The sequence below is a fragment of the Phocoena phocoena genome, chromosome 1, assembly GCF_963924675.1.
Source record: "Phocoena phocoena chromosome 1, mPhoPho1.1, whole genome shotgun sequence".
NCBI lineage: Eukaryota > Metazoa > Chordata > Mammalia > Artiodactyla > Phocoenidae > Phocoena > Phocoena phocoena.
Window position 1 is genome coordinate 1734230 of NC_089219.1, and position 26235 is coordinate 1760464.

A 26235-nucleotide genomic window follows, 5' to 3' on the forward strand; every position below is an offset into this window, starting at 1 on the left:
CCGCGGCCTGTGGGATCCTCCCGGACCGGGGCACGAACCCGCGTCCCCTGCATCGGCAGGCGGACTCTCAACCACTGCGCCACCAGGGCAGCCGGTTATCTCTTTTAAATATAGCAGTGTGTACATGTCAATCCCAAACTCCCTAGCTGTCCTGCCCCCCCACCCATCCCCCCGGTAGCCATAAGTTCGTTCTCTAAGCCTGTGAGCGTGTTTCTGTTTTGTAAATAAGTTCCTTTGTATCATTTTTTTTTAAGGTTCTGCATATAAGCAATAGCATACGGTGTTCCTCTTTCTCTGTCCGACTTACTTCTCTCAGTATGATAAACTCTAAGTCTCTAGGTCCATGGGATGCAGGCTTCTGCAGGACAGGGTTTGTTGGTGGGGAAAACATTCAGACCCCCCCTCCCCCGCACCCGACATATGCACTGGGGCGTCAGGATTCTGTGTCACAGCAAAGTCTCGGTTCCTGCACTCCTGGGGGCAACCGCACCCCCTCACCTGCTCCGGCAGAGATGGGGGCTCCACTCACCAGGGAGTGAGCATCGACTTTGTACTGAGAGGGCCTCTCGGCTGGTGCCCCCTGATCTCTGAGAAAGGCAAACCATCGGGGGCACAGACGGTCAGCCCACCATATCCTCAGCTTCTACATCCGCTGATTCAACCAACCAAGGGCTGAAAATACTTGAAAACAAGATCCTAGAAAGTTCCAAAGGGCAAAACTTGACTCTGTGTGGCTCTGGCAACTGTTCCCATAGCATTTACATCATATTTGCTATTAAGTATTAGAAGTAACCTAGCAGTGACTTAAAGCGTACGGGAGGATGTGCGTAGGTTAGGTGTAAACACTGTGCTGTTTCAGGTAAGGAACTTGAGCGTCCAAGGGTTTTGGTGTCTGCGGGGGTCCTGGAACCAACCCCCTTCAGTTTCTGAGGGACGATGTAAAGCATTCACGAATCCTACTGGAAACGGTTTATAAGAACGATGTGCTTTAAAACTAGCGTGAAGTCTGCTGTCGAGGAGGGCACGTGTGTGTAGGTGCGTACATGTGCCTGTGCACGTGTGTGTGTGAGCGCACGCGTGCGTGTGGTGTGTGCTCGCTTCTGAGCAGTGATGTGAGGACGCTTCCTCATGCTGGATGATCTTGGACACGGAGAAGGAAGGGAAACCCGTGTGCCTTGGTGTGCGACGTGGTCCCCCCGGTCCCGCTCATGTCTCTGCTGTGCCCCCGACTGCTGTCCAGCAATTGGACTCAGGCGGACTCGGAAATGCCGATGCCTTTGTGACCCCGCTGTGCACCGCGGTGCCGGCCCAGGTGAGGATACGGGTGAGCTGAGGCCATACAGGCCGCGGGCTGCCTGTGTGTCCCTCCCTCTCTGGTTATCACTCCTTTCCTGTCTTCTGCTCCTTGAGCAGTGGGCTCCAGGTGCTGGCATCCACCACCATGGCCCTGCAGTGTCCTAGTGAAGGATGGGACCCCAGTCTGATCTTTGGCTCCTTGGGGAGGCCCAGGTGCATCTGGTCCACATGACAGCATTGCTCGCCAGTGAGGTGCCGGGCATGGGGGCTGGGTCCCAGGTCACCGGCAGGTCCTTGGCTTCCATCCGTGAGCCTGGGTCTCAGGTCAGGAGCAGAAGCCTGAGGTTCCAGGTTCCCCCGGTGGTGGGGGGCCAACTTGCTCCAGCCGGACCCAGTGCCGTGCTCACCGTGTATGCATCAGGGTCTGCTTCCTGTTTCATTTCATAGGATCCCTCCATTCAGATGCTGACTTCCTGGGCCACCTGTTGCCACCTGCTAGTGGGCTCCGCTCTGTGAGCTTCTTCTTCCGCTCACCTTCTGAGTCGCCGTCGGAGAGACCCAGATGGGCAGCATTTGCTTCCGGCCTCTGAGGGGGCAGTCTCCTCTCCAGGCCCTCACGCCCGCCCTCCCTGCTCTGAATGCCCTCATGCAGGCCCTGGCATAGCGCCTGCAGCTCGTGCACTTGTGGGCGGCTGGGGCTGGTTGCACATCAGCATGGCTTCATGCTGGGGGCCCCAGGCTGAGGGAGAAGCAGGAGTCCCAGGGAAATGAAGGAGTCCTGGGGGTGACGTCACGCCACTGGGAGCAGGCCAGGTGCCAGGACGGAGCGGCATCCCAGGCGGAGGACCCTCGGGGTCATTCACTCTAGGGTTCACCATCACCAGGCAGCCCTGCAAAGCCAGGGGCCCGGGGCTTCAGGGTAGCCGGCCCTCCAGACGTGCACCGTTGGGCTGACACGCTGGGAGCTGTCAGTCACCCCCTCCCCCAGAGCAGCTGGCACCCCCTCCTTGAACTCCCCTCCCATTTCCGAGGGGCAGGGCTTCCCCTCTGCAGGCAGCCCTTGCCCTGGGACTAGGGCTCTGGATTCTGGAATCCAGGAGACGCCCGCTTGCCCTCCTGTGTGTCGGCTCCTTCCCGGGGCCTCTGAGGCACCCATGGATGCCAGGTCTTCAAGCCTCAGGTGAGCTGTGCAGTGTCCTGGCTGAGCTGCGTCCGGAGTTCTAGAAGTCTCTTTCTGGCCAGAGCGTCCTCTGCAGAGGGCTCAGTGTTTGCTGGGTCCCCCACCCTGCCCTTGCCAGCGACGCCGAGGAGCCTGCAGCTTCCTTGACACCCCCTCGTCCTGAGTCGTCCCCACCAGGAGCCAGACAGGAAGGCAACTGTCTAACCGGAGGCCCGTGTCTCCGGGACCCCAGCGCTCGGGGAGGAGGCCTGGGGCGGGTTTGCCATCTGTGCTGTGCTCCCTGGACCCGGTGCACCACCGTCTACCCTTTTGTTCTTCCTCCAGGTGTGGCCGGGCCAGATCCGGGGGGCCTCCCCCAGCATCGGGACCGCGGCACAGGTGTGCCCCACGGTTGCGCACCCGATGGGGGACGCCCTGACCAGCCCTGGCTCTACCACCCGCGGCCCACACCGGGCAGTGCCTCGCCGCTCCTTTGAGCCTCAGTTTGCTCAGAGTTAAGCCATTTGACGAAAGAACCTTGTAGGCTTAAAATTCTCTGACAACTTAAGAGGTGTCTCTGGGGCCATCGTAAGGGCCAGGTCTTTCAGGACAGTTTGAGGAGGTGCGTTCTACTGATTTGAATTCGTGGAATATTCTCTGTCTGCTTCCTCTTCTGACAAATCGTTCTTGTGAGTTCAGTGTGTGATAGGCGGTGGCACAATCAGGACCCGTGGCGGGGGGGGGGGGGGTCACTGTGATGACCCCGGATGAGCCGGAACATTCAGTTCACCTGTGAGCGTCCAAAGCAGCCCTTCGGGTTCCCAGAAGCAGCTTTGAGGACAGAGACCCTCTTTCCGACTGGAGCAGGAAGGTTTGTTTGTGGTCAGGGCTGTTGAGTGCGACGACTTTGAATGACCTTGAGAGGGCCAGGCTTCAGTGGGAAGGTCACACCGTCTGGGTCAATGACCTCTCTTGTGAGATGGAATTTTCCAGGAGAATCCTGAGGGCGTCTTCCCCGGGCAGCAGAGCACGCTGCTGAAAAGGGGCCGCGAGGGTCTAGAGGGCTCCCTGCTGGGCAGAGCTGGGAGGCCGCTCCACACGGCCTCCTGACCTCGGCTGCCTGCTTCTCTAGGGCCCTTCCTCTGGAAGCACCAAGTAGCGGCTTCCCTGGGTCCTGTTCCCAGTGGAACTGGAGCAATGAGTGGTTTTTAGGACTCCTCGGTTCCATTTTGGTCTGTAAAAGGGAAAACAGAGCCTGCCCACTGCAACTTTCTGTGGCCGAGCGGGGGGGGGGGGGGGGGGGGGGGGGCGGTGGTGGCGTGGGGGAGCGAATCTGTGAGTGATTCTGGGTTTTGTAGCAAGAAGAAGTGACCCCCCCGTGGAAGGGACTCCACTGCACTCCTCTGGGTTTAGAGCCACCAAGAGAAGAAGCCGACACCGCTGCGGCTGGACCCCTGAGAGAAGTGGGTCCACGCCGAGTCTGATCACCTGGGCGACGCCCGCGCGTCCTCAGCCCTGTGAGCGGAGCAGCCAGCGGGGTGTGGGTGTTCTCTGGGGCTGGGCCTGGGATCTCGGCGGTCCTAGTTCCCCCCAGTCCCATAGTCTGTACCCCTTGACCTGCCCTATGTATCAGCGTATCCAGGTGGGAGTCACCTGAGAGCAGGGTGTACCTGGACACCAGGTGGGCAAGGCAGGGGGTCTGGGGGTTGCCCCAAGGCAGCGCTAGGACCGACCTCCAGGCCCGCTCAGTCCCAGCTCCTCCCTCCCTGGTATTCGACACTGCCGTCCCTCCGGACTCATCCCGCCCTGGTACCCAGAGGGGTCTTGGCTTGAGTACCACCGCCTCACGGGAACCGTGGCCCCTCACTCGCTGCCCTGCTCCCCTGAGACACCAGTGCCCACAGCATCTCCAAGTCCGTCCTCTTTATGTAGCACGTGTCCAAAGTCCTCTAGAAAGCCAGGGCATCGCGACTGTGTTTTAATCAGTGGGGAGTCACCACATCCCCCCACACATTGGCTCTCCCTCCTGCAGGAAATGTCAGCTTAGGGGCTGGTAGCAGTTTGGGAAGTCCCTGAAGCCCTCTATGCCTGCGTCCCCTTCAGGCTGCTGGGGCATCGGCCACAGCAACCTCCAGGGTCACATCCATCTGGAGGTTCTGTGGTCTGGCCCACGGTTCTGCGGTTGTGGTGTCACTCATGGCCGGTGGTCTGTGTCTGTGGATCCCACGGTGAGGGATCCTTGGGGAGTCAGGGACGTAGGACTTGTCCCGAGACAATGTCGCAGCCCCTCTGCAGGGAGGGTGGACGCTCCCAGCCTCCAGGGTCCCGTGCCATCCAGGGTTTGTGCCAGTGGCCTCAAAGGCCAGGCTGGCATCTGCGGGGCCTCAAGTGGCCACCGGCCCACAGGCATGGAACACCATTTTTATGCCAAGACTTTGCCGGATTTTACTTCACCAGGAAGAGAGAGACCGACGGTTCATATTAATTAACTTCTCGGGCAACTAAATGGCTCAGGGCAGAGAGTCCAGCTTGGGGCAGTGAGGCTGACCGTCCAACTCCAGTGTGGGGAGACACAGTGTCTGAGACACCCTCAGGCCGCAGTTCCCGCTGGGCCTGGGACAGACTCCTGCTGGGGTCTGGCCGACGTTGGTCCTTGGGGTTAACACTCAGTGCTCTGTGGGGCCAGGAGCCCCCATGTTTCCTAAGACTCTGCCGCTGGTGGACAAGAGATGCTGGCAAGGGGCCTGTGTGGCCAGGTGTGTCCATGCTAGACACTGAGTGCTGGGGATCCGCTGGCCTGGTGTCCCCAGGGGATGGGCAGCTCCTAAAAGGAGGCAACACACCCCGGATGGCCAGGACGGGTACAGACATCCCTCCCCACATCTGCAGAGTCCAGCACCCAACCACACGGACATAGTCTGCACCCCCGGCTTCCATTGGTTAGTGGAGGGGCTTTGGGGGAGCCAGGCCACCTCCCAGAACTCGTTTCCTCGTCTGATGTGGACACGCGGTCCCAAGCTGTCTGAGAAGGAGGCGTTTACTCTCCGGCCCCTGCAGACGCCCACGGCGAGCACATGCGTGCACACTTGCCCTCCGCCCCCAGGGAATCTGGGTGTCCCCTCTGGACTTGAACTCCAAACAAGTGGGAGAACAAAAAGACTTTGGGGGAAGCCGGTTCACAGTCACAAGGCTGCAGCCTAAGCAGAACGCTGTTCTTTATCCCCCGGGGCGTGTGGGGAGGTGGGAGGGGCAGCCCTCAGGTGAGGCGCTGTGACTCTGTGGGAGGCACCCTTGACCCCTGGTCATGGCATCGTCACCAGAACCTCAGGCCCCTGTGTTGTCATCCAGCGGTCCCACTGCCTTCGTCTCCGGACACAGCAGATGGGGCCACAGTGTGTGTCCCCTCACCAGGAGGTGGGCTCAGGGCCCTGGGGCACCCCTGTGCCCACGTCTGGTCTGGAGAAGAGGTGACCATGGTCTAAAGCTCCCGTGAGTCCGGGAAGAAGGGACCAGAGGAGGAGGCTTTCAGGGTGATTCTGTCTCACTCATCCAACCATTCACTTCTCCGTCCATCCATCCATCCATCCACCATCCATCATCCATCCATCTTTCTCTCATTCCATCCATCCATCCATCCATCCATCCACCCATCCATCCATCCATCCCTCCTTCTCTCCAGACATTCATCCATCCACCATCCATCCATCCATCCATCCATCCTTCTATCCATCCATCCACCCACGTGTCCACCCATTTCTGTCTCCATCCACTGAGATGTACTGAGTGCCTTCCTTCATCTGCCAAGCACCGTCTCTGCTCCGGCCTGTTGGGCCTCTAAACAGGCACTACTCGATCCCCATTTCTGACAAAGAAGCAGGCTCAGGGGAGGTATGGAGCGTGTGGGGGTCCTGCCGTGACCTCCCTTTCTACAGTGGGCCCTCGTCCACTCTGGCGCCTTCTACGGCACTGAATGCACTTATTTATGAGCCCTGTCTCCCCCTGGGGTCTCTGAGAGCAAGGGCCAGTGGTCTCCAGGATTGTGTTGCTTGCTGTCCACGTGCGTCCTAATCCCCAGGCCAGGCCCCCTGCCCGGGGCTGCGAAGACACCACCCAGGTGGCCAGGACTCAGCCAGGACACCAAGGCCACCGTCCTGAGGAAGGACAGTGTCCCAGGAGGCTCTCGTCCTCAGGCAGGATGAGCTTTGCCCAGAGGCTCAGGCTGGTCCTCTGCTATGCCACCTTTCCTACTGGGGCCCCTCTTTCCCCACCGAGCCCAGGGCTGGAGGACTCCTGAGCCCCAGGAGAGCCCCAACAGAGGCTGCTTCTAAAGGGCCTTTAGGCAGGAGATGCCCAGGAAATACCAGCCCGGAGCGGCTGACCAGATAGCCTGAGGCCGACTGCCAGGCCAGAGCCGCTCCCAGGCGGTGCTCGTGTCTGCCTCTTCTCTTCTGAGTGGGAGAAGGGAGCGACCCCATCCCCGGCCTTCCCTGCCGGGCCTGCCCCCTCTTTCCTCCCTGTCCTCCTCCTGGCCCGCACATGCTCGCGTTCACAGGAGACGTGAGTGCTGAGTGCGGTGGAGGCTGCGGGGGGGTTGGGAGTGGAGCCAGAAACGGCATGGGGCCCCGGGCTGTGCGTGCGCGTGTGTGCACGCGTGTATCCACGTGTGCCCGTGCGTGTGTGCAGGCTACCCCGCCTGTGCCCGGAACGTGGTCCCAGTTCAGCTGTTCAGCGGGATGGAACGCACAGCCTTCGCCCAACCAACAAGCAGTTAGCTCTCCTAGGTGGAAGGCTGGGGTCCCTGGCACGGGGCCGGCCACGGGGCTGCACCAGAGCGGGGTGCGTGGGGAAACCCCCCATCCTTCACTGCGGGGAAAACGCCCGCGAGAACCTGCCTTGGGTCTTTTGGAGGCCGATCCTCAGCGCTGCCAACAGTTCCTCTCACTGATGTTTGGTCCTGGAGAGCCCGATTCCCCCTCCGGAAGAGGCCGTCCTGTTTGGATCAAAAAATAATTAGCAGAGCTTTAAGTGGAGGTTTCAAGTACACATTTAATTTGCGCTGATTACCAGTCACATGCTAAGTAAACACCAGCTGAATATTAAACTGTCACTGTCGGGCGGTGCGTCGTGCGCGGTGACAGAGAAAACTCCGTAAATATGCCGTTTCTATAACTGGCAATTATATCAATAACACGCAACACTTGTCTTGCAAAATTCAAATTAGTGCGTGCATATCTGCGCGGAGATCCACACTCGGGCACTTTGACTTAACGTGTTGCCGGGGAGTCTTCCTTCCCCGAGCTCCACTTTAAAGAAAGTCACAGCTCCCGACGCAATTAAGCTGATGAAGAAAACACAAAGTCAAATCCACCTGGGATTTCTTGCCCCCTTCCAATCCTGTCTCCCCCGATCCGTGAACCCTTTTGTCTGTATGTTTCTAACGTTAGAGCCGCTGCTTTCCCGTGAGCAGCTGCGCTGTCAGGCAGACCCACCAGGGCTTCGCCTGGGATGAGTCATTGGGACCTGCGCGGTATCCACCACCGTGTCCCTAAATGGGCTGATGGGGGCTGTCACCGCAGGCTGGCGCACTCTCCCTCGGGAGCAGGGCGGACATTTTCGGGTGGGTGCTCTTGTCCCAACTGGGCGGGCATTTACAGGAGGGGACAGAGTCATCTGTACGTTCTCCAGAAGTGGCTTGACACTTCAGGGAGACAGATGCCACGTGGGGCGCTGTCAGAAGGGGCTGAAGGACAGCCGTCAGCGGCGTGGCCCGTCCAGCTCCAGGACCCGGCCGTCCTGTGACCCCGGGTTCCAGGTTGAGAGGGCTTCCAGGGGCTTGTCCCCCCTTCCCACTTCCGTGTCCCCCAAGGTCCCAGCTGGGCCCCCGGTGTTCTCAAGTCCTTTAGCACATGTTCATTGCCGGAGCATCCCGGTTCACGCCTCCGTGGGGGGACCTTGGTGCCAGTCTTGGCCGAGGAGGGCACGCAGAGCAAGTGCAGACCCGCACCCCAGCCATCACGGCAGGCACCCTCACTCCCTTACATCAGGAACCCTGGGGGACGAGTGTGGGTGAAGGCAGTCGGGCAGGGCCGGGGAGGAACACTTATGAAAACTGCTGGAAAATCAGTCTTAGCAAAAGAAAAAGAAACCCAAATTCTGTCGTTAAAAAATCCCACAAACACCGAAACTAATTGTTTGTGTGGCTGGATGAAGGGTCTTCATGAGCCACCTCCTTCATCCCTTCTAGAAATAAACCCTGTTTCTTCCCCGACCCCAGAGCTCCCGTCGGCCGCACGCAGGTCTGCGACGCGGGGTCCAGAGCCCTGGGATGGGAATCCTGGCCTGAGCCGGGCAGTGGCCTCCCTGACCTCGAGGATGTCCTGGCTTTTCTTCAGGGACCCCCCAGGTTGCAAATTGCCTGCAAATTGCCCAGGAAGGTCCCTGGGAGAGGCTGCTCCCGGGTCTCTGGGCAACAGTTCGGTTATGGGCCAGGGCCCGCGGCTCCTTTCTTGGAGGGTTTTAAAAGAAAATAAAATGGGGGAAGAAAACCCAGGCTGCCGGGCGGGGACGCGACCTCTGTGCCTGCCGCCCCGATTAGCATCCTCTCGGAGGGACTCCGGCTTCGGGCTCTCGGCATCCCTGCCCGGCTCTCGGCTTGTGCCCGGATTTCATGGTGGTGCTGCCTTGTTGCCAGCGCACTGTTCCCTCCCTGAGCTCCCCCATCTGCTCTCCTGCTTCCTCCCTCCAGTAAGGACCAGCAGTTCCTGACCCACCCGGCCGTCTGCAGCCCGTGGGCCTCGCCGTCCCAGCTCCTCAAGAAAGAGCATTGCAAGCTGTGCCATTTCCCACTTTGCGAAATGTGCTTGCGTTTGTGGGAAGCAAATGTTTCGTCTTTCAATTAAATAAAACCTCGGTGGTTGAAGGCTTCGGGGATTTGGTGAGAGACCAGCCCGACCTCGGCTCGCGGACAGGGCTGGGTTTCTCCTTTCCTCTCACCGACCCTCAGTGCCGGGGCCGTTCCTGCCTTATCCTTTTCTTCCTCCTCAGAGCTGTGTGGTGTAATGGACTTCCTTAAATCAATAATGCGTAGAAGGAGATTTACAACACGTTGCTGAAATACTGTCTCTGCCTTTTATTCATGCATTTGTCACTGTGGCCTCTGATCAAGGTGCTCAGAGGAGGGATACAGAAAGAAGAGAGAAAACGCTCTGTCATAATCCAGAGCCATTTGCAAATTCATCACTGATATTCCTGGAGAAGGAGAGACGGAGGGATGACGAATATCCCGCAGAGCTAATATATCTCGTTGACCTCCTCTCCCATTTATTCACATAACCTACTTGGACCGTGATAGAATGAGGGGCTCTGCTGGCCAGCAACAGATGGGGCCGGGCCCGGGGTGGCAGAACAGTTGCGACGCATTTGGTTGGGGCCGGTTTGAATGTTAATTGTGATCAATTTGATTTGGGGTGACTCTGGGGGAAATTACTCTTGGAGGAGAAATGATAAAGATGATTTCCTGCGGAGAATCCTCACCCATCTCTCTCTCTGCAGAGAAAAAAAGTAGCCGCTGCTTCTGCTTTTGTGGCTGGGTCCGTTTAGGTCGATGACTGTTTTAACAAGAAGAATTGGCCCCCATTCAAATCAATACCCCCCTCCAAAAGAGGCAAGGATATGTTTCTGGTTTGGAGGGTTTTGCTTGCCGGTGTCTCCCTCCTCCCGTTGAGGGCCTGAGCTCCGCACTTGGGTGGGTTTTAACTGATGGGAACGGGAAAGAGGGAAAGATACCTATTTGGGGAGATTTTTCTCTGAGGCAGACAGTGTTGGACCCGTGCAGAGCCTCAGTGCTTCTGTGGTCAGTGGGCCACCACCCCGGCTCCTCCCAGACCTGCTTCTGGGAGTCAGGCAGCTGCGGGGGTCTCTGCACCATCCACGTGGCCTCCGGGAGCCCAGGGGGGACAGACTGCCGCTGCCTCAATGGGGACCCGTGGTTCCCACAGTGTCCAGAGGGGGACCAATGATACTTGGGAGCCCCACGTTGTGAGGTCTGCACGTGGCACCATGCCGTAGGTCACCGAGTCTCTAGGTGGTGACTGGGTCTGGGGTGGGCTGGAGGGGCAGCCTAGGGGTCTGAGAGGCAAATGCTCACCTGGGGCTGGCATGGCCACCCGGTCTCCCAGGCTGAGGTTCCAGGACAGGGTGTTCAGCACCTGCCCGACCAGCCTGTGGGGCTCACAAAGCAGGAAGTACAAAAGGGAGGTCCCCCTGCAACGGCTGAGCACAAGCCAACGTCAGATCCCCAGGGAAGGGGGCCGGAATCAGCAGAGGAGAAACCCGGGAATGCCCAGTTACGCTTGAATTCCAGATAAACAGCGTACAATCTTTAATAGAAGTATTCCCCAAGTACAGCACGCTTTTTGTTGTATTTATTGCATTTTAGGTCGTGTTTACTGTGTTTTAGCTGGCAGCCCTTCCCCCAGGCTCCATGCCCTGCACTGACCACACTCGAAATAGAACGGCGTGGGGAGGGACGCGGATTCCCACTGACACGAGACTCAGCTAGGTCCAGTGTGGAGGGACCAGGTCCACCTGTGCAGAAAAGAGATGCTGGGTCAGAGACAGAGGTCGAGATTGCAGAGAAATGCTGGCTCACGTGTTACAGAAAACTTGGGGAGTCTTGGGCCTTTTCTATGGGCAGGGTCGTATGGCCCGAACAGACGCCTCCTGAGAAGTTCCCGGAGTTGACGGGGCGCCCTGTCAGCTGCTGTACCGGGAGGCTCTGCGTGGGTGGCTCAGACTTGTCTGCAAGCGGAGAGGGTCCTGGGAGACACCCAGGTGGGCAGTTTCCGGGCTGGTGATGCTGTAGGACACTCCCAGGGCCACCAGGGGCCCAGCACCCACTCCTGTCCAGCCCCCTGCCGCCGCAGGCCCAGCAGCTTCTGCACAGAGAGCTCTGTTCTCCCACCTAAACATTTAACGTGAATTGTCACGTGCTATAAGAATTATGAAATTATAAATATAATGAATCCTCACTGTAGAAAATACTGAAGCCTATTTTTAAATGAAAATCTCACATCCCATCACGTAGAGATAATATTTGCTTACGTTTTCAGTCTTGTATGTTTACCTTTTATATATAGATATATGTATCTAATATATATAAATTACATAAATTATGAGTCTGTGCGTTATATGTAAATTAAATTAATTATGACAAGATGTGGGAAACCCCTTGGTCATACATGTAAAGTATTTCATACACACGACACATGACCTGAGATCATAATTCCCCCACGCCTTTGGCATCTAAGCCTTCCTGGTCTGTGTTAGCAAGGACCACCAGCGGCCACGGCCTCAGGACGGGGGGGGTCTCCTCCCCGTTTAATGGTCCATGTCCTCCATCAAAACTGCACCCCGAGAGGCACCCCGACTGCAGCAAAGATGAAACACAAGACAAAGTAAGACTTAGGTCTTGTCCTCCAGGGGCTACCTTCCAAAAGAGGGAACCGACCCAATCTGGATCTTACAAACTTTTTCTGTTTAAAATGTACTACGATTATTTAAATGAGAGGCGTTTAAAATTGTGTGTGTGTGTGTGTGTGTGTGTGCTTTAATCCCGTACCTAAGCCACTGGTAGTTTAGGGTTTTTGCTGATGCTTTCTTTAACAGCTGAGAAGGCGCCCTCCCCACACCCAGACCTGGAGAAGCTGATCCAATGGATGTGATCAGCTTCTGGGTGGGGGAAGGAGTCTGGGTGTCAGGGTTTGTTAAGTACTTTTCTTTAATCATCTAGCCCCCTGGTCTGCAGGAGCCGGGTGCCAGGCTGCAGCCCCACGTGTACCTGGGGGCGGCCCCAGACACCGCCCAGGGTGAGCGGGTGGGAGAGAGTCCTCCATCCGGCATGCGACACACTTAGAGTAAAAATTTGCCCGTTGTTTATCTGCAGGTCAGGACTGAGTGTCCTGTACTTTTATCTGCTGAGACCCGCACGCCCTCCCCAGGGTGGAACCTTCACACTTTCTCGCGTGCTCACCGAGGGCCTGGCCGGGGCAGCCGGGCATCGTCTTCCCGCGGCCAGGGGTCTCACCCCTGCACGTGGAGCTGGGGGGCCCGCGGGCGTCAGGCCCTGGGTGAGAGTGTGGCATCTGGGGGGGCTGGGGAGGCAGTGAGTGGCCGGCGTGGGACGCCAAGACGGCCTGCCCGGAGTCCTGGGTCTCCTGTGCTCAGCCCGTGTCAAAATCACCCGCTGACGGGTCAGCCTGGGACACCGTCACGCCCCTCCCTCCCCGAGGGAGGGATGGGCTCAGCAAGCGTCCGTGCAGCGCCTACTGTGTGCACAGGCACCCCTCGGGCGTCTCGGAGGTGTGAAGGTACAGAGGCCCTCAAGGGACGCCCCCCACCCCCACCTGGAGTAAGGAGGCCTCAAGGGAAGGAGGCAGGGAGCCCCCCCGGGGCCCAAGGAGCCAATAGGGTCCCCCTTCCTCGTGCCCAGGGCGTAGGTGAGGCACAGACAGAGCCCGGGTCAGGACGCCTCTCGGCCAGTGTCCTCAGGCCGTACCCGGGACAGCGGGTGACAAGACCTCAGTAGTCAGCAGTGACCAAGGGGGCCCGCCCACCCCCACTTCCAGATCGGGGGCAGGGCTCAGAGAGATCAAGTGTCGGCCTGAGACCACACAGCCGGGAAGAGGCCGGGTCTGAGCCCCTGCGCCACGTCTCAGGCAGACTCCCCTGTGGGCTGGTGGCTTCCCTTCTTTTACTTTTCCTCTCCCCATGATGTTGTCCTGTAGTTTCTGAGACCCTAAGGAGGGAGAGGAAATGCGATGAAACTGGTAGCCCCCCTTCCCCATATCCCTGACCACCTGAAGGGGCTGAGCGACCGGACTTGACGGTACCCTGACCCCCCTCCCCCTTGGGACCCTTTTCTGTCCCAAGAAAGACAGGGGTTCGCGGGGACCGGGCGACAGGTGAGGGAGGCCAGGCACGAACGTTCCAGCAGAACAGGACGGTTTGCAGAGTTTCTCAAAAGATGGCAAAGGCGTGCTTCAGATCCCACCAGAAAACCCACACAAAACGCGCTCAGAGGACTCAGGGAAAAGTTTACTGGAAACTTGGCCGCGGGGCCGGCGAGGGCTTTTTGTTTGCTGGTCACAGACACAGCGAGTGCAGACCGAGGGGTTTCCCACATCTTGTCAAAGGCCTGCATTTCCTCTCTCCTTTCTCCCCAGGCTGATTAGCTGCTCGGCGATGGCGTGAGGACATGTCGGGGGTAGGAAAATGGGGGTCACTTTGGAAAACCTCTTTGTGGATGGGTCGGGAATGGGGAGAAAATGAATAGTTATAAGCTCATTTCCATAGAAACTGTCTCATTACCATGCTGGCTGCCCCTGGAAGAGGCAGGGCTCCCTGCCAGTGAACGGCCCACAATTAAGTGTCCCCTGCCCGCCCGGCTGCCAGAGATGGCTCCCGAGCGCAGCCAGCGCGGTCCAGAGGGGCTGTCAGCATGCCTGCTTTCTGGAGCGATCAGACATCTGCGTGGGGATTTTTCTCGGCGTCTTAGAAAACACGAGCTCGCCCCATCCCGCGACCAGGCGCTGCCCCTGTTACGAGATCCCAGACATCGGCCTTCCTGTGATTTTCACTGGATGCAGAGTGTGAGCCGGCCTCTCAGGCGCCCCGAAGATGCTGAACAAAAGACACGGGAACCATTAGGTTTAAAATCACTTCCGGGGCTGTGCCCTTTGTCCCCTTGCTCGGAAGGCACTTTGTCACCAGGCTCCGGGGCCGGCAGGCTTCTCCAGAGGCGGGTGGAGGGGTCTCTCTCCTCCACGAGGGGCTCGGAGGGGTCGCCCTGGGTCTACAAGCCCTCCCCGTCCCATGCAGTCACCGCATCCTCGATTGGTCCCCACACGCGTGTCACTGGGTATGGAAGAGGGAGAGCGAGTGTGTGACCTGGGGGAGGCGCGGGGTTTCTTCTGAAGGAGCCGGAGGTGGAGATGGGAAGGAGGAGGTGGGGTGCTGGGAGCAGCTTCTCCCCAGAACTTTCCGATTTCGGTGAAATAGACAACAGATCCGAGTTGTCATCTTGACCATCAGTGAGTGTGTGATTCGCCGCATTAAGTACGTCCCCGTGCGCACGGCTGCCACCTCTCTCTGCTCTCTGTCCCAGAACTTTTTCATCGCCTCCAACAAAAACCCCGTCCCAGTAAACCGTCACCCCACCCCCTCCCCCAGCCCGTGGCACTCTCTCTTCTACTTTCTGTCTTTATGGACGTGCTGGCTTATGTTTTTAAGACGGAACAGCGTATCCCAGGGGAGCAAAGATCATCTGAACTCCAAAGGTGCAGCACTGCAGAGCCGTCGGGAGCGCAGTGCCCTTGCCTGGGTCCCAGCCTCTGTGCATTTATTCATCGCCCGTTTACCCTGGTTTTGTGAGCAGCCTGTTCGGACAGAAATGCCCCTGCCCCTGGGAAGGGAGTAATTCAGGGTTGACAGCAGTGAACCAGCCGAACAGGAAGACACACACCTGCCGAGGAGGGAATAATCCCGGTGGCAGTTTGGGGAGACCCGGCTGTGAGTCGGGAAATAAGATGAGCGCTTTGGAAAGTGTAGACACGTGCGGCATGGGTCTGGGCTCTGCTGTCCCTTAACCTTGAGTCGGTGATGAGGCGGGGGCGAGGCTATCCTCGTTTTATAGTCTCAGACACACAGCGGCAGGAGTCAAGGGTCAGTGTAGCACCATTCCAAGAGGCAGGGCCTGGGGACCTGCAAACACAGCTTCCAGAACGCTTTAGGAAGGGGGTGCTCGTGGAAGCCCCCAGCACCGAGCCGCAGAGGGTGTTTTTAAGAAACACTGGCAGCTCACTCGGCAAACCCTGATTGTCCAAACTACGTGTCCATCCCGACGGCCTGAATGAGCCCCTGGACCATGGTGCAGAGTGGATGCTCAGTTAAAAGATGCGAAGTGCAATCCATCCGTGAGATTAGTGGGTGTGTTGGTTTCTACAAGTACCCCAGAGCAGGGGCTCAGACAGCAGGGATCTGCCTCTCCCGTTCTTGAGGCCGGAAGTCCGAGATCCAGGTGTCGCAGGGCTGGTTCCTCCTCCCGGCCCCTCCCCTGGACTCTGGTGGTTTGCTGGTGATCCTTGGGGCTCCTTGGCTTGTGGACACATGACCCCAGCTCTGCTTCACCTTCACACGGCCTCTCCCCGTGTGTGTCTGTGTCCGAACCTCCCCCTTTATAGGACACCAGTCTTATGGGACTAGGGCCCCGTTAAGACCTCATCTTAACTTCCCTAATTGCATCTGCAATGATCCTATTTCCAGACAAGGTCACACTCTGAGGTGCTGGGCTCCAACACGTGAATCTGGGGGACACTGTCCGACCCACAACAATGAATGGCTGCCCAATTCATCCCGCATGGAACCGTGTTCCCCAGGGCGCCTCTGGGGAGAGGTCTGCCTGGCCAGGCTGTGGCTCCTGCCACCTGGGGGTGCTGCGGGCACCTGGGTACCCCCACCCTCTGTCCAGCCAGCTTGCTGACCCCTCTGACACGATTGTGGGGTGAAGTTCGTCTGTGGTTCTGGCCCTCGCCTGCCGAACCCCCCAACCCACGTCTTCTACAAATCCAGAGGCCGCCACCCTGTGACTTCTATGCCACTCAGACGGCCGGCCAATAGCTTAAGTATAACGTGTGATAAACACAGGAGATCATTCTGCTTCGTGGTTTTCTAAGGTTTGAAAAGTGATTTAGAGTAATTTTAGGCTGTCCTGGGGTTGGCAGACACTGTGATCGGCAGTTCAAGAAGACGGAGTTCTTCAAATGGAAGGATGTTGCCGCCTTATTTTAATTTTTAGAAACACGATCAATGTCAGCCGGGGAGGAGGCCCGGCAGCTTCCCAGAATGGTTTTCACGCACGCAGGCCGTCGGGGCCGCGCGGGTTAGGGCATCGCAGCCTCAGCCTCTGTGCCGTGTGAGCGAAAGGCTTTCGCTCTTCAAATTGGAAACCTGCCCTCGGCCTCCCTCTGGCCGCGACGTAATCCCGCAAGCAATCTGCTGATCGGACAGAAAACTTTTCCACCCTGTAGTCGGCTAAGTGCGTCTGGAAAGGATGGATTTAAAGTGTGAGGAATTGCTAGCTAAGTGCTGGTGGCAGCGGGTGGCCTGGACGGGGCGGGGGTGAGCGAGGTGACCTGCAAGAGAAATGAGGTCATGGCCCTGTGTCGGTGACGCCCTATGCAGGCCTGGCCGTGTTGACAGGAGAAGATGCAGGGAAGCAATTCCAGGGGAGGCGCCGTGTTGGGGGCTACTGGGAAATGGGCTGTGGGACTGCCTTGAGCCTCCGATGGGCTGCTCAGATCCCACGGGGGTCAGTCGGGTGGGCCGGGGCACAGGGGACCCTGACGGACCTGCTCTCCCCCCCGGTATTTTGGACCACAGGCCTGCTCCCCAGCTGTGCAATGGTCGGGGAGGAATCTCTGCCCTCCAGATGCCTCCCACCAGCTCCCGTATCTGTGACACCGCGGGGAAAGGTCATGCCTATGCGAGGTGGCCCAGCACGCGAGGAAATGCTCAGACATGGCTCAGGCTGGGGTTGGTGGCAGAAGCTCCAAGCTCCTCCTCTTTCCCCAAGAAGACTTGATCACAGGCAGGTAATCTCCTGGGGTGACCACCCCCCTGGCTCAGAGACTGGGCTCATTTGGGCTTAGGGGTTCACCTGGGCTTCCCTTAACTCAGGGGTGGGTGCTCACCTAGACTCAGGGATGGGCTCACCTGGACTCAGGGATGGGCTCACCTGGACTCAGGGGTGGGACTCAGGGATGGACTCACCTGGACTCAGGGATGGGCTCACCTGGACTCAGGGATGGGCTCACCTGGAATCAGGGATAGGCTCACCTGGACTCAGGGATGGGCTCACCTGGACTCAGGGATGGGCTCACCTGGACTCAGGGGTGGGACTCCCCTGGATCCAGGGGTGGGGGCTCACCTGGACTCAGAGATGGGCTCACCTGGACTCAGGGGTGGGACTCCCCTGGATCCAGGGGTGGGGGCTCACCTGGACTCAGGGGTGGGACTCACCTGGACTCAGGGATGGGCTCACCTGGACTCAGGGGTGGGACTCCCCTGGATCCAGGGGTGGGGGCTCACCTGGACTCGGGAATGTGGACCCAGCTTCCTTTCCCTGTGGCTGCACCACAGGTATGTTGAACACCCAGCAAAATGCAAGTTGAGAAGCGCCTTGGAGAGGGACTCCTGTGGGCTTTTGAGGGGGGGCAGAATGGCAGGATGGAGCCTCCTCTTAGCCCCTGGTCCTTCCTGTGTCTGGATCTGAGGCTGCAATGGAGCCTCACCTTGCTTTCCGTTTGGCTGAAATTCATTAAGTGCCAGGAAAGCATGGATTTCCAAACCCAGCTTTTCCCACAGCCTCCACTTAGCAGCGCAAATCAAAGTGATGCGAGCGAGTAACGAGAAACAGCTCCCAGAGAGCTCGCTGAGAAGCCAGACAGTCTGCCCTCCCGGCATGGCTGGTGGCAGACATCACGGGGGTTACTTTGCAGACGCCCTGGGGTCCACTCCAGGTGCGGTGGGCCATTATGCGGCTTTCTAAGAGTGTTTTTGGGTAATTCTTAGAAGGACAGTGAGTCCTCAGGCCCGCGGTGGGCCCAGTTCAAATGTACCAGCTGCCACTGGGCTCAGGGTCCCATTAAGGGGGGGCCTTCGCAGGGGGATACAGCTCCATGAGAGTGTGTCACTAGCGACCTGTGGCTTCTCCTTAAAACAGAAGGTGCTGATGCCATGGAAACCCCTGTGCATTGCCAGGGACCAGGGGCCCTGCTGGTGGTGGGCGCTGGGCAGTCTCCCCGAGGGTCGACTGGTGGCGGGTAGAAGCGTGAGGTCACCCCGGGCCAGGTTCTTGGCCTGAGTGACCTCAGGTCTCATCTGTGAAGTGGGACGCTCACCAGGCCAGCTGTTCTGGTGTCCAGCGTGCTCAGAAGCCCCCCTGCCTGTGTCAGCTCATTTCACTCTCAGGGCGGCCCTAAGAAGCAGGCACGGGTGTTACCGTGCTGTCTAGATGCTGCCACGAGGCCCAGAGACCTGCAGGCACCTGTCCGAGAACACACAGCCGGATGCAGTAAGTAGGGTCGGACACCGTCTCACCAGCGCTCCATCTGCCTCTCCTGCCTGCCGCCTTGGAAGGAGCTGAGGGCACACGAGAGGGCCCAGCTGGTGCTGGTCTATACTGCATGACTGCTGCTACCAGCAGCGAGCTTGAGAAGCAGTGTTCCAAGCATACTGTCAAGAGAAAACTAAGGAGGATACTCACTCAGAGCCCCGGGCCTCCGTTCTGCACAAGCAGCCTCCACTCACCCTTACGAGAAAGAGATTCCTGAGAAACACCGCACCCGGAGCCAGCCGCCCGTGGGACGCTCCCTGTGCCCCTGGAGCTCGGGCCGCGGGCCGCGGGGCAGGCGGGTTTAGGGAGAGGGCCCGAGGCAGAAGGAGCTGGGTCAGGTGTTGTCGCCAAGGGGTCCCGTGGGGGCCGGGGGCCCGCCTGGGGATCCGATGGAGGCACAGAAGGTGCCACCTCTTCGTTCCCTTTGCGCCTCCGTGGAACCGCCCGGCCCCACCCCCATGTCTGCTGGGAAGCGGCCCCAGCATCACACAAGTGAGCAAGGGGCTATTTCCCATCTCGCAAGCACCACGATGAAAGGAACAGGTGGGAAGATTGTTGAGACTTGTGAATTAGTCGCTAATGAGGAAAATTAGGAAATTTGCTGAAGCATAAAAAATGAGAAGTCCAGAGAAAGAAGACAAATGGGTCGGGAGTTAGTCCCTCCTCCCCCACTCCCCCCCACCCCGCGGGCTTTCAAACTCTGGTTTAGACCAGACTGAAATACAGATCTGACGGCTGGGCTAATGGGAAGACATTGGTTTAAGACGTAGAGATGATTAATTGGATTAATGTGCGAAAATGGTTAAAGTGGTGTCAGGGAGTGAGGGGAGGGGCAGTGTTTCCTGGGCCACCTGCCACCTGCCCGGCCCTTGTCAAGTGCTCTGCAGATGTCACGTCACTGGTCCCACCAGGACTCTGACAGGTGGGCCTATCGCTCCCCTCTGCAGAGGAGCTACGAAGGCAGGCGTGTCGTCTAGCTAACGCAGAGCCCGGGGTGCTGCCCAGACCCTCTGCCCATCCTCCTTCCTGGGGGCCGACCCCTCAGGTTCAAGGACCTGGAATGGGACCATTTCAGGGGAACTCAAGGCTGCTGCCGTTGGGTCTACAGCCCAGAGTTGAGCTGTTCTCGCAAGACGGAAATCCCCAGAACCGGTCTGCGATGTCCCTGCCTTGGGGTCTCCCAGCCCCACCTGTTCAGGTCCCTCCCAGCCTCACTTTCCCCTCATCTAAGCGGGGCATCTCCTGTACTACCTGAGACTTTTCCGCTCATCCTTTTCCAAAAAACCCATAGCTCGGGACCTTAGGAGCCAATAAACTTCATGAACATCAGATTTCTAAGGTTTGCCCCGTCAGCCCCGCCATTCTGAGTATGTGCAAATCCGAAAATATTCTTGTAAAGCTTATCAGGAACCAAAGGAAACCCCCACTAGCTTCCCTGATGCCGCCTCCAGCAGCAGCTGTCTTGGGGGCATCAGAGACCTTGTCACGGGGGCCAGAGTCAGAGCAGAGGCCGCAGCTCATCAGACCCGGATTTCAGTCCCGGTGCCGCCCCGTGGGCGGGTCCTGGCTTCTCAGTGCCTCAGTTTCCTGATCCATAAAATGGGGGTAATGGTGGACCTCGATGCTGGGCTGTGTCTCGGGGATCAGTCAGGTTATTGGTGTGAACTTCCCGGCAGGCATGTGGATGTCGGTCACCACCTGGATGAGGAGGGTGACAGTAAAACAACACTGTCCCCAAGGAAGAAAACCTCGGTTCTTAACCGCCCCCCCCCCAAGCTGGTGTCAGGATGCCGGGGGCCGGGCACGGCAGGGCCTGGTGCCTGCTGCAGCCCCTGGGGCCACCCGGAGCCGCACGGGCCTCTGCTTGGGCTGCAGGTCCCGGGCCAGCCACGCTCGGGTCAGCAGCGAGCTCACGCCTTTGTCAGGGTGATTAATAGTGCTGGGATTGTCGTTAATTCACTGCCTAATGACTGCGGCCAGCATGCTCCGAGTAATCGGGTGATGTATGTGGGGGGCGCCCACCTCATGGCAGAGGTGAAAATCATTTCGACAAGTCAAATATTGTCACAGGGAACAAATGGCTCTCCCTGTTAATAAAAATTAATGAATTTTTTTCTTTCTTTTTTTTCTCGCCACTGGCCTGCTAAATGAAGCTGCAGAGCCGCTGAGCTGGGGGCTGGGCTTGGTGGAGCCAAGCACTTTATCTGATGGTTAAAACTATAAACGTCTTGATTAGGGCAGAAAGTGGCCGGAGGGCCAGGGTGGGTGTCCTCGGCGGCCGAAGCTAGAGACTGGTCTGGGGTGGGAGTGTGTGTGTGTGTGTGTGTGTGTGTGTGTGTGTGTGTGTGTGGAAGTGGGCAGCCCGCCCGGGGTCTGCAAGGGGTGAGACTGCCAGAGGGGCGCTGTGGCTGCCGCTGGCTCTGTGGCCCGGAGGACAGGGCACCCCCGGGCAACCCCTCGTCCCTCCCGTCTGCAGCCCCTTAATGTCCGGGCAGTTGAGAGAGGAGAGCAGAGGGGAATGGGAGCAGGTGCCTGGGCAGAGCAGAGACAAAGGGAGGGTCTTCGCGGCCCCCTGAGAGCTGAGACCCAAGAAGGCATCACTTTCCACGGGGGGAGCTGAGAAGCCCTGAGCCCCCAGTCCTGACCTCCGAGGGGCTCAGCCTAAGGATCCCCCCACCCCTGGCGGGTGGGGGCAGGGAGCATAGGGCAGGGAGCCAGCTGGCCTCAAGGGAGGGAACCCTCGCCCACCGCCGGCCACGCCATCTCCAGGGCTGCAGGCGAATGGACACGGCAGCCCCCTCCTCCAGCCCAGCTCTCATTTTGAGCACCCCGAGCTGCTGGGAGCGCCAAGCCTGCTCCGATGGCAGCGGAGGCCGCGGAGCAGAAGCCCAGGAGGAAAGGGCTCTGCCTCCCAAGCGTCCAGCTGATGGCATCTCCAAGCAGGGCCGTGTCCTCCCCACCCACCCTGCCCAGAGCCTGGCCCCTCCCGCCTGCACTCCCACGGGCACCCCAGCCCACGGGGACCCCAGGGGGCAGAGGGGGCACCCCTGGACCGCTCTCTTCAGCCGTTTCTCTTTCGGGCCACACTTGTCCACTTGCATGGCCTGTGAATGGAGCCGCAGAGGCTGGTCGGTGGGAACTAAGGAGATAAGCGTGTCTATAAATAGTGCGGCGGCGTGGCCGGGGTGCTGGCTCGGCGTCGACCCGTTCCTCCTCGGCGGGGCCGCGCAGGCAGGGGGACCGCAGTGGAGGATACTCCACTGGGCGCACGCTCCTCCCTCAGTGCCGGGACCTCGGCCTCATCCCCCCAGACCCCCAGCAGAGGCGGCTGACTAGGGCCAGGGGATTGTCCCCACCCCGGCCCACCCCTCAGCGCGCCTGTGGCTGTTGGGATCCCTTCTCCACGCCCGTCCTGGCCACGTGCTGCCCTCGGCACCTGAGCCACGTCCCTTGTGGGTCCCTCCTCCCTTCCTCTGTCTGGAGGGTCCAGGACTCCACAGCCCTTGGACCCTGAGGCCCCAGAAAACCTGGCTGAGCAGGGGAGGGGCCTGGGGACCCTCCAGCGGAGGAGGTGCCTCTGAAACCCAGCTTGGATGAGGGCGTCCCCAAACCCCAAATCCCAGAGCAGCCCCCCCAGACCCAGAGAGCAAAGCCTCATTCACTGGGGAGCCTCCAAGGCCGTGCTGTCCAGCAGAATGGGGTCCCCTTTTCCTGAGGAGTGCGTGTGGGCACCGCGGGGCACAGAGGGATACTGGAGGAACAAGGAGCCCAGCGGTGCCGTGGGTCCTGCTGGCAGCTGGTGCGCCCTGTCCAGCATGGGGCCCCTGGCGATCGTGCGATGACAGTGTCCCCACGTCGGGGTGTGCTGGTACCTTGAACCTCTGGGCAGATTGGATGTACCCGTCTTTTATGGGGGTGGGGGCTGAGGTCCAGAGAGCATCTGTAAGCGTATTGGAATGAGAGCCTGTCTGTTTATGGCACCTGAGAATCAGCCAGGACGGGGAGGGGGGGAGAGCCCAGGATCTGGATGAGGGGCTGACGAACAGAAGCTGGTTTCACTTGGGGCAAGCAGCCCGTAAGAACCTTCTCTCCTGTGGGCTACAGTGATGCTCAAAGCACTGTGGACTCAAACAGACCCTGTGCATCCGTGTTCACGGCTGCATCACTCACCATCACCAAAAAGGTGGAAGCAACCCAAGTGTCCATCGTCAGACGATGGAGAAACAAAATGTGGTCCATCCATCCAGCGGAGTGCTATTCTGCCTTACAGAGGAGGGAGATCCTGACACCTGCTCCAACGTGGATGGACCCTGAGAACACGATGTCGAGTGAAATAAACCAGACACAAAAGGACGAATTCTGTGTGATCCCGCTTCTGTGACGTCCCCGGAGGAGTCTCACTCACAGAGACAGAAAGGAGGAGGGTGGGGCCGGGGCTGGGGGAGGGGTGGGCAGTGAGCGTCTCACGGGGGCAGAGTGTCGGTTTGGGAAGATGAGGAAGCTCTGGAGACGATGCTGGTGATGTTTGTACAGCAGCGCGCCTGTGCTTAATGCCACCGAGCTGTGCACTTATCAATAATTAAGGCGGTAAATGTTACGCGGTGCGTCTTTTATTTCAATTTTTGCAAGAGCGCACTGTGGTGTTGCCAGATGTGAGGTGACAGAGTTGGTGTGTAGAGCCCACGTCCCTTGACATTTGGGGGCGTCTTGGGGCCCGGGGCCCCTCTGGTGCATTAACAGCACGGAGGTGGCGGGTCAGGGGACACCCCCTGCTTGAGCCGCCAGCTCACACGGTGCACGGGGGCCAGGGAGAGTCGGTGGTGATTTAGAAGAAAAACATGAGATTTGAGCAATCCGTGGGCTACCTCGCTGCCCCCGGGGCTCAGGGAAGTGGTATATTAACCAAGGAATAAAGGAGAGGAAGAAAAAAGGCCAAATCACATCTCTCTGAAACAAAGAGGCTTTTGACCGGGAACAAGCCTTGATCAAAATTACAGTGGCATCGCGAGTCATTCAGAGCCTGCCCGGGGCAACGGAGGCAGGGAGGAAATAGTGGATGCGGGGCCTGAAATAGGCACGCCAGAGCCGGGGTCCCCCGAGCATTGAGCGGAGAAATAATCGTCTTAGAATCCTGCCCTGGCTCTAAGGAAGGCCAGGTGGTCTGGGCTGCCGGCAGAGCCCCTCACAGCCCTGTGGCCGCTCGGCTGGGCCGTGGGGGCCTGGGGTGGGGCCTGCGAGGGCAGCGGGCTCCCGGAGCTGTCTCAGAGGCAGTCCCACGGCATGGGGGCCAGGCTGCCGACAGGATGCTGAGGAGGGCGCAGGGGCCCCGGGGGTGTGGGGTGGGTGTGACGCTCGCCCAGGGCCCACCCGCCGACCTCACGTGTGGGAGGGGAGGGCAGCGGGAGCAGGTCCTCTGGGTCCCCTTCTGGATTCACCTCTGTACCACCTCTGGTCCTCCCAGACGTGCGGGGCTGACCCCGGGAGGTGAATCTGACCTTGAGGTCGGCTGAGCTTGGCAGTGGCCAGCCAGCAATTGGAGACTCGTGTGGGGAACAGGGCAAGGGCCTCGCCTGCTGCTTTACCCTCTGGGCATCAGTTTCTTCGTCTGCAAAATGGGTAGATGGTGACCTGCTACTCGGTGCCACGGGTAGACTAAGAACAGAGGGGCGGGCGGGCGGCTTCTGTTGGGGGACCCTGTGAGAGGTGATGGCAGCCCCGGGGCCACGTACCGTGGCCGGTCAGGGCCCTCCAGCCTTTTGCTCTATGTGCCTGCGCCTTTGTGTCTGTAGCAAAGCACCCTCAACTGGGGGCTTCAAACGGCAGACGTTTGCCGTCTCCCCTTTGGAGGCCTTGGTCGTCACGCGGCCGTCTTCCCTGGGTGTCTCTCTGTGTGACTGTATCCCCTCTTATCAGGATACCAGCCATTGGGTCAGGGCCACCTTAATGACCTCATCGTAACTTGGTCACGCTGGCAGAGACCTTATTTACAGATCGGGTCACATCCACAGGTACTGGGGGTTCGAACACCTGTACATCTCTTTTGGGGGCACAATTCAGGCCATGACGTCTTGGGGCTCGCACCAGCTCCCGATCGCCATCAGGTGACCAGAGGCAGTGGGGGCCGGTGGAGTAGTCGGCCAAGTCAGAGGCCTGGAACCTGCCACCGCCAGCTCAGGGTTTGAGACAAAAGAAGTGCGCGTGTGTGGCAGTAGCCAGGAAAGCGGTTGCCATCTTTCGTCAGGACGAGGAGAGGAGGGGGAAGCTCGCATCTTTTGGGGGAAGGTGTCCGTACCTCGGGCCCTCGCAGGAGTGGCTGGGACAGGGCGGTGAGACCCCAGGCCCTGCGCCTTCCCGGTCTCTCCGGGCCCTGATGACAATGCAGCTCCATTAGCCCGGCAGCTGGGGCTCGTGGCCTCCGGTCCCTGCAGGCAAGGTCCCCGGAGTGGGCTTGGAAATATAAACGGCCACCGACTGCTATTACTATTCAGCGTGCTTGCAGGAACGCCTTTTCCCGGTGCTGTTAACCTGCTGCGTTAACAACAGCCGTGCTCTGCTCCGGGCTTAGCTCAGCGGTGAGGCCGAGGGGGAGGCCGGGAGCCAGGTGCCCACCGTGGCCACACTGGGCAGCTCGGGCAGGCGGTGAGACCCCTGGTGACCGCAGCCCTGGGCAGGGGCATTCCTGGAACGGGGACTCTTAGTTCCTGCCTTAAAGCCGAGGTCCGGGGCTGGGGGAGGGGTCGCCGTGGTGGCTGCGGTTGATTGAAAGCTCCAGGACAATAGCGAGACTGACCCCGTCAATTCCCAGGTTTCTCTTTCTAGCAAACCGTTTCCGGAAGTGGGGCTGTGGCCCGAGGACCCTCCCACCGAGGAGGGGGCTTCGCCTCGCCTGTTGTGCTGGACGGGAAGGTGCCTGCACCGAAATCCTGATTAGAAGTTAGGGCGTCTTATCTCACCACCTGAGCCGGTGTCTCCCCCAGACCCGGCTCATCTGAGTGCACTCATCCCTCTGTCCCTCCCCTCCCACCCCAGCAGCAGCTGAGATGGTCTTTGTGACAGTCACAGACCACGGGGACTTACAGGCTCTGGGGAAGAAGTTTGCGGGGGTCTCTGAGGGGTGCAGTACACAGCTCTCCTCTCTGCTTGATTCAAGAAGTGAAAGTCAGAGGATGGGAACCAAAGGCCCATCTTGTTTCTCCAAAAAGGTGCCGGTGGAAGGTGAGAGGGCCGGGCAGGCCTGCGGCTGAACCCCGGCCTCACACACGTGCCCCCCGACCCCTACGTTGCCGGACCAGGCATGCCACCCCGTGTGGGTGGAGGGAGGGATGCCCTGAACAAGCAGCAGAGGCATCCGGCCCTCTTCCAAGAGGTGGGTTCTGGGCCTAGCAAGCCCAGGCATTGCCTTCAGATTAACCACTCAGACCTGAGCCTCCTGTTACGGGGGCTCCATCTCAGGGAAGAAGAGTCGGGGGGTGGGGGGTGAGGATGCCTGCTTTCCATCTATGTCATTAAAAATTGCCCCCAAGATCGTCCTTGCCCCCATCCATTTATCCATCCATTCATCCCCTATACACCCATCCGTCCACTACCTACCCATTAATCAGTCTACCCA

At 59.2% G+C, this 26235-nt stretch overlaps 1 protein-coding gene across 1 annotated transcript in view; it reads left to right on the forward strand.

Moving 5' to 3' along the window:
* Nucleotides 1–13696: 13696 nt before the first annotated feature.
* PRDM16 (PR/SET domain 16) overlaps nucleotides 13697–26235 on the forward strand; it is a 232437-nt gene continuing 219898 nt past the window's right edge. Inside the window, exons 1-5 of the mRNA XM_065895946.1 lie at nucleotides 13697–13701; nucleotides 14513–14654; nucleotides 20413–20552; nucleotides 24416–24554; nucleotides 25446–25532. Coding sequence (XP_065752018.1) covers nucleotides 13697–13701; nucleotides 14513–14654; nucleotides 20413–20552; nucleotides 24416–24554; nucleotides 25446–25532 — 513 coding nt within the window. The remainder of the gene's footprint in view (nucleotides 13702–14512; nucleotides 14655–20412; nucleotides 20553–24415; nucleotides 24555–25445; nucleotides 25533–26235) is intronic.